The sequence below is a fragment of the Psittacula echo genome (genome assembly GCF_963264785.1).
Source record: "Psittacula echo genome assembly, chromosome: 4".
Classification (NCBI taxonomy): Eukaryota; Metazoa; Chordata; class Aves; order Psittaciformes; family Psittacidae; genus Psittacula; species Psittacula echo.
The window spans coordinates 18,973,344-18,980,685 of NC_137738.1; the positions used below are offsets into that span (position 1 = coordinate 18,973,344).

Sequence of the window (7,342 nt, forward strand, 5' to 3'; positions counted from 1 at the left end):
TTGAACCTTCATTTACTTTCAATGCTTCTCCTTTTATCTTCTGCTTGTGTGTTGAAAGTGCGTTTTTAGTTAAATTGTTTGCATCTTGTATATGCACAATTCATTTACTTTGAGGGTATTTTTATTACAGCAGCAGTATGGTGATATGTAATAAGTCTCAAGAATAATTAAAACCTGCGTTAACTTGTGAATGTTTTCCATAGTGATTGAACTTTGTCTTTGAGTCTCTGCTGGGTCCAAGATCAGATCTTAATCAAGTAGGAAGGAAGAAAGGGATGATGAGAGAAGGTACAGCTGGTTGTAGGGACCTCTGAAGTTCTTACCAGTTTAGCAGAAACTTCACCTGTCATGTTTCCTAAAAAATGTATATTGCCTCCAATTTTAGGTATTTAGCTAAATATAGGTTTTGTGTCCAGCACTTACTGAGGGAAGCTGGATAATGTTATGAATCAACTTTTGGAGATATCTTCACCTCTCCTGTATATAGATGTAGCCTCAGAGTTTTGTTCAGGCAGTCTTGGTTTATACTGAAGGTAAAAAAGCAGAGTAATCTGAGAAGGCTTTAACTGCATCACAATGTTAACAGAGCATAGGAGAGAACATGATATATTATTTTTCTCTTTTACTTCAGGGAAGTAGAAATATGTGTCAGAGTCAGCGAAGTGTATGATTTTGATCTGAAACTTTGACTCTCTGTACTGAGTAGTCATTAGTTTTTCTTTTAATCAGTGGGTTTTCTACAGTCTAGGTCTGGAAAGGCAAGGAAGGCTGTGGGTCTTCCAAGTCCCTTCCTACGAAAGATGAAGATGGTTAATAGTGCTTGAGCACCTGAAGACCTGAACAGATGTTAAAAAAATTGACTTGCTGAATCTGGAAATGCCAGTAACTATACTTGCTTCCCCAAAACATTGTAATAAAATAGTTTACATTCATCATGGCATATTAGGGTTCAAAGATGGGATAAAAAAGGGGCCTGATTCAAGGACAGTGATTGTAGTCCTGTTGCACGAAATACTGTGGAAAAGTGTTAATTTGTCTGTCTTTGCTGGAAAGCAGAGATTCACATTGGCTTATAGATGGTTTGACTTTGCCAAAGACAGCAGGTGAATTAACGTTAATCATGCTAGCTTTGCCAAGGATTCTGTGATGTCCTGCTCATACCCAGCTCAAGCTGAGGCATATAACAGTGTTTTGAAATTGATAGTAGTTCTGATGAAGTCCCTAATATTAAACCAAATACAAGAACTGCACTAGTGGTTAAATGCTAGTTCAGTCTGGAGGAGTGTGTTTTGCCTCTGGAAGAGTTCCATTTGGGTTAAACTGGTAAATCAAGTAACATCTTATCCAATTAAACCCCTCTATTTGAATGCCGTAGCACCTGCACTACTTTTTCTTAGGTGAAGCAAGTTTTTAATTTTTCATTGCATTATTGTTAGCAAATATACTAGGCTAGCATTCACAAAGAACTTCAGTGATTATTTTGAAAGTATGAACAATGGTGGAAAACCTGAGGGGGACAGACATTTTTTTTTTGAGGCTGCTGGGATTTTCCAAGATTGACTGACTGTAAAGAGTTTCCTTACAGGTTGTGTCAAATGCTGCTGGACAGGGGGTTGCCATCACTGGGAACAACACTTTTAACAACTGGAATTGGCCTAACGCTGTTATCTTTGCTGCTACTGTGATCACTACAATTGGTAAGTATTTATTATGTCAACTTTCCTAACTAGTTTTCTATCTGCTCTAGTTTGTGTATACTCTCCCATTTATGTGCCAAGCTAGCCACTGAATAAAGTCCCCATGGCTGGAGCTGCCTAGAGTATGTGTTCACTTGCAGGTTCATAGAGGAAAAAACCAGGGTTTTTTGAACTCTCTCCATGGGTATGCAGAAATGTGTGCCTTTGCAATAAGTAATGGATTCAAGGTGGTGTTGGGGATGACTGGTGTCATTCCAATTCCCTTAATTTGTGCACTTAAATTTCCAAATCATTACATCCCCAAATGAAAGCATAACAAAATATTCCATTAAACTACTACTTAAAGCATGTGCGTATGAGGTGTCTGTATAACTGTACTGTTACTCAGGTGCATGCTTTCAAGCTCCTGAAGTCTTCTTGGTTTGCAGAACAATTTAGACTTTGTATCTATCAAAGAAGACAAAGTATAACAAGTGTTGTCTTCTAAATTTCACTGCTGATTTGTGCTTGTAAAACCCTCTGCACTGAAAGACTTCTTCCTCCTTTGATATGCAGAATTTTCAGAGCTCAACATCATCTGCCTTCTGCTTTTACAGAAAAATATTTGCTACATGGTATTGCTACACCCTTGCTATACACCTACAGTGCAAAAAATCCCCCAGGAATGAAAAATAACCAGAAAAGGCTGGAGGTGTACAGAAATGGAAGTCTTACTGTTAAACTATGTATAGTACTGTGGTTTTCTTTATTATTTGAAACTCACAATACCCAGCTTATAATATATCTTATGGCAAAAGCTTGAAGTCAGGAACATCCATAAATAAGAAAGTTTTGGCAGAAATTCGGAAAACAGGCTGCTAATTTTAGAGTCTGAGTTTGTCCCTTTTGGGTTCTGTGATCAGCAAAGACCTAAATTCAGTTGAAATATCTTTCTATGTCACAGCTCACTATGCACTTAAAACTCTCAAACCTTTACCCTGGAAAAGTACCAGGTCACAAGTTAAATGTGCAAAGTGGATCTTTCATGTGGAACCTAGCTTCAGGATGAGTTTTGAGGTTTTCTTCTTCAAATTTGAATCGACTGATTCAAATCGACTGATAAAGCTTTTAATAGTGCTGATTAAGGTTGGACAATCATATTAGAAATTTATCTCATATTGTCAAGAGCAAAGATGCATAAAATCTAGGAAACATTTAAAATGCAGTAATGCTCTCAGCTTGCATTAATGGAAGATATGTTTGCTAGAGTAGAATTGGAAGGCATCCAGATTTAGAAGATCAACAGCTGGAGTAGACTAAAGCTCTTGTAGATGGTGAAGTAGGGAGCGTCTGATACAGCAGAAGCCCACGCAATGTTATTTTGTGCATAGGTAGAATTGCCTTGAATTCTCTGCAACAAGAACAGACAGTGCACAAATTTATCTCTCTTAGGTTACGGAAATGTTTCTCCAAAGACACCCTCTGGGCGTCTCTTCTGCATATTTTATGGACTTTTTGGAGTTCCTCTCTGCTTGACATGGATCAGTGCTTTGGGGAAGTTCTTTGGAGGACGTGCCAAGAGGCTGGGCCAGTTTCTGACGAAAAGAGGAGTAAGCCTGGTAAGGAAGGCCCTTGCTTGTTTACCCTTGTGCTGTGTATTTTTAATGCATGAATTAAGCTTACACTTCTTAACTTGCTTGCTAATCTTAGTAAATGAACACCTGCACAAATATAAATTTTCCCAAATGGTGTTACATATAAATAACTGAAAATGGGATTCGGTCTGATAAGTTAGTTCTGCAAGAAGTTTTAACAAAATAAGATATTGTAGAAGCCTTTGATACTAGATATAGGTCTTGTAGCTTCTATGGAAACATGTATCTCCTTGCATTAATAACTTGCAGGACAAACATATGTGAGGCTCCATTTCACAGATATTCCATGCAAGTTCCCCTGGCATGGAAATAAGCTGTCCTGCTTTGTTCCCACCTGCTTCTATGCTAGTATAAGAACTTCTTGCTGTGTAGTGAACCATCTGGAAAATAATGTTTTGTTATGAGTTACTGGCTTGTTTTTTTGTTTGTGGCTTTTTGTTGTTCTTTTGGTGGTGCCTTGGATGTGACTGTCTGACTTCCCTGTCCTCCCTCCCTTTTCCCCGCTAATAAGTAAGTTCTAACTCTGCATGGAGATGCAAGTCAATGCAAGGCCATAGTGCTTGGATAGCCATGAGACTGGTTTACGTCCTGGTTTCAGAAACAAAGCAAGAACGCTACATTCTTGGTTCAGCACCTGAGGAGAAAGTACGGAAAAAGATGGTGAAATGCATCCTTTTCTGGTGAAAGTACAGAAAGGATGGTGAGTGCAGCTTTGTGCAGAGGTTGCATGAGTGGCAAAGGGTAGGAGACATAAATAGGAGAGAAGCATCTTAAACACTTCTGCAGCTCTATACTTGAATGAAGGGAAAATCAGAGGTACTGACTGCCTTTTAGACTAGAGTGCTATGTCTGTATCCCATGCCTATTTATAAAATATCAGGAACTCCTTAAACTTTTCAAGAATGTGAAGGAAATAATCCTATTTGAGCAAGTAGTTATAATAATAGTGAGTCCTGCGTAAGGGGGAAAACCCGTTTTTGTCAGATTTTGTCAGATGATGCTTGATGCCGTGGATGGGAAAAGAAAATTTGACTATCTTTCCCTGACTTTTTATTTTCCCCTTTTTTTTTTTTTTTTTTCCAGAGAAAAGCTCAAATTACATGCACAGCTATTTTCATTGTTTGGGGTGTCTTGGTCCATCTGGTTATTCCTCCCTTTGTCTTTATGGTGACTGAAGGATGGGATTACATTGAAGGCCTCTATTTCTCATTCATCACCATCACCACCATAGGATTTGGAGATTTTGTTGCTGGTCAGTAATTGTATTTATGTGTTATTTCACTACGTACACATAGTGTAGCAATTCTATTTCCAAACTCTAATTAGAAAAGGTGCTTTCCTAAAACATTTTGCTGAATAGAAGGTCCAATTAAAGCCGCATACTGATCTAGTGGACTAAATCTTGGCTCTTGTATCTTTGTTTAGATACTTAATGACTTTATTAGGCTAAGTCTGGAGTTCATAACTCTTTCAGCTGCCTCAGGTCACTATTTCAGACAAGGACCTATCCTAGCCACCATGATAGTTAAGCGTCTTTGAATGGGATCCAGTTTACTAAGCAGATTGCATAAGTACTGGGCAATGCTCTCTGCAGCTGTCTAGAACTAGTCAACAGGAAATGTTAAGTATACTGGTGTCTCCCTCCTGAATCCACTGTCGTGTTAAAGGCTTTGGAGATGGTCCTTGTAAGTGGAATTCTGAATGCTTTTCTCACGGAAGGTACTTACATCCATACCTCAACGGCAGGGAGAAGGCTTATAACTTTCAAACAGGGCAAAAGTTCATTTTCATAGTTTACAGTGGCCAGAATACATGCAGCCAGGAAGTGGAAAACCTGGGACCAATTTTTTCTTTCAGAAGGGTTTCAGATCCCCATTTACCACCTCTCAGAAAAGTGTTCAAACAAGGCTCTGTTAGTGTAGAAGGGAGTAGTTCTCAGGGTCATAACTTCAAAGGTTTATCAGATGTGAGTCCTCTTTCAGTAATGTTCTTGTTTTCAATATTTTGTAGGTGTAAATCCAGATGCAAACTATCACGCCCTTTACAGATATTTTGTGGAGTTATGGATCTATCTGGGACTAGCTTGGCTTTCACTATTTGTTAACTGGAAGGTCAGTATGTTTGTGGAAGTCCATAAAGCAATCAAGAAACGGAGGAAAAAAAGAAAAGAGTCATTTGACAGCCATCCTCGGTCTAAAAAAACCCTTCAAATGGGCACCTCAAAGGATGTCAACATTTTCAGCTTCCTTTCAAAGAAGGAAGAGACCTACAATGATCTTATTAAACAAATAGGGAAGAAAGCCCTGAAAACAAGCAATGACAAAATTATTAAAGTAGAAAATGCCAAACAAAATATGCAGAATGCCAGTATAGATGCCCAGGTGACTTACACAAAGACAGAGTCATTTGAGTATGATGAAGCTTCCCTGGACATTCAGAATGGTCATGTACTGAGACCCATGCATGATAAACGTATTGGAGATAGTCCTCTAGAAGGAACCATGTTTGTAAACCAACTGGACAGGATTAGTGAAGAAGAAGGTGAAGTGTGGGATTCCAGAGACTATCGACCCTTAATATTTGAAAATGCCAATATAACATTTGTAAATGAAGATGATGATGAAGAGGACGATATCTCTGATGATGAGGAAACCTCAAAATCTTCCATGGATGATAATCTTGCAGAGGAATCTGAAACTGCAAAAAAACTGGTAAAATTCCCATCCTCTGATGAGTCTACCTTTACCAATAATGAGCTAGAACTTTCTGTGCCTTATGAGCAACTGATGAATGAATATAATACAGTAAGCAATGTGAAGGCTGCAACGTGAAGCATTTTTGACAATGGTTTTCTGAAAGTGGTCAGTGCATATTGAAAAAATTAATGGAACAAGGAGAAAAGCATGTTTTTGCAGCGTCTCCTGTCTCTTTGAAAACAAATGCAAGTCCCAAACTAATAAACTCCAGTGTCCTTTTCCCATCCTAAGTTGGTTTCTGAGCCAGTCAGCTTTGCTTATCTGAAAAACTTGTAAAATAACAGTTGAATTTGAAGTCCTGTTTCTTCTTGGGATTTTATGGTTCTTGAACAACGTAGAAAAGAAAAGACTAGTTAATACACTGGACCTGCTCTGCATTTATGCATTTATGCATTTCATTGAGGAAGTGGTTTGGGAGTGTAACTGTACTGTTGCAAGGAGACTGTTCTCGGCATCAAATGTGTTCGGTTACTCCATTAGCCTTTCAACTCTGAAAACCTGGATTTGAATCCTGCTTTGATCACAAATGAAAACAAGGGGTTTGCTTTCCCCCCCAACCCTCCCAAGTTTCCCACTGGTAAGTTGTTACCACAAATAAAATGGTGCAACTGCTAGTTGTACTTTAATGAGAAACTTCAGATGAAATACCAGGACACAGATCTGAGCTGAGGTATGCTGGCAGACTGAGAAGGAAGCTTCTGAAACATCTGTCTAGAATATGTCAGTGCTTGTCAAATTATAGTGAACTGTAATTTCATAAATAAAATATTAAAATTAAAAATTCCAAAGGAATGGATTGAGAAGGAGCCTTCTAACAAGGAAGAATCACCTGGGATGAAGCTCACCAATTGGGCTGCTAAACTGCACATCAGCCCTTGAACAGTTAACAAGTAAAATGACTGGAAGACCTATTGATCAAAGCATGTATGAGCATATGCAGGATGCAATGAACTTTTTTAATGTTGAAAGTGTCCTTCCACTGTCCATTTCCTAGAGGAAATACTTGAATGAACCTTATACAGTATCTATGTACAGGTGAAGTTGTATTGACCCTGTTTTGAGAACAAAATCACATTGGGAGACACAGATATCTCCAAATGCCCTAATGCCTATCAGAAGGGACCTGTAGCACTGATGATGATCTGTGCAGTGGGATAGTCAGTATTGTTTTGTGTTTCCTCCCTTCCTCCCTGCTTTGGTACTTCACACTAGACTTGAATGATTTTTTTGAAACAGTTGATTACACTTTGCTTAT

The 7,342-nt window shown here is 38.5% G+C and overlaps 1 protein-coding gene across 1 annotated transcript in view; it reads left to right on the forward strand.

Moving 5' to 3' along the window:
- Nucleotides 1–6,242, forward strand: part of KCNK5 (potassium two pore domain channel subfamily K member 5) — a 31,884-nt gene extending 25,642 nt beyond the window's left edge. Inside the window, exons 2-5 of the mRNA XM_080616627.1 lie at nt 1,586–1,697; nt 3,129–3,295; nt 4,415–4,583; nt 5,342–6,242. Of these exons, the coding sequence (XP_080472753.1) occupies nt 1,586–1,697; nt 3,129–3,295; nt 4,415–4,583; nt 5,342–6,162 (1,269 nt within the window). The 3' untranslated portion in view covers nt 6,163–6,242. The remainder of the gene's footprint in view (nt 1–1,585; nt 1,698–3,128; nt 3,296–4,414; nt 4,584–5,341) is intronic.
- The last annotated feature ends 1,100 nt before the right edge of the window (nt 6,243–7,342 follow it).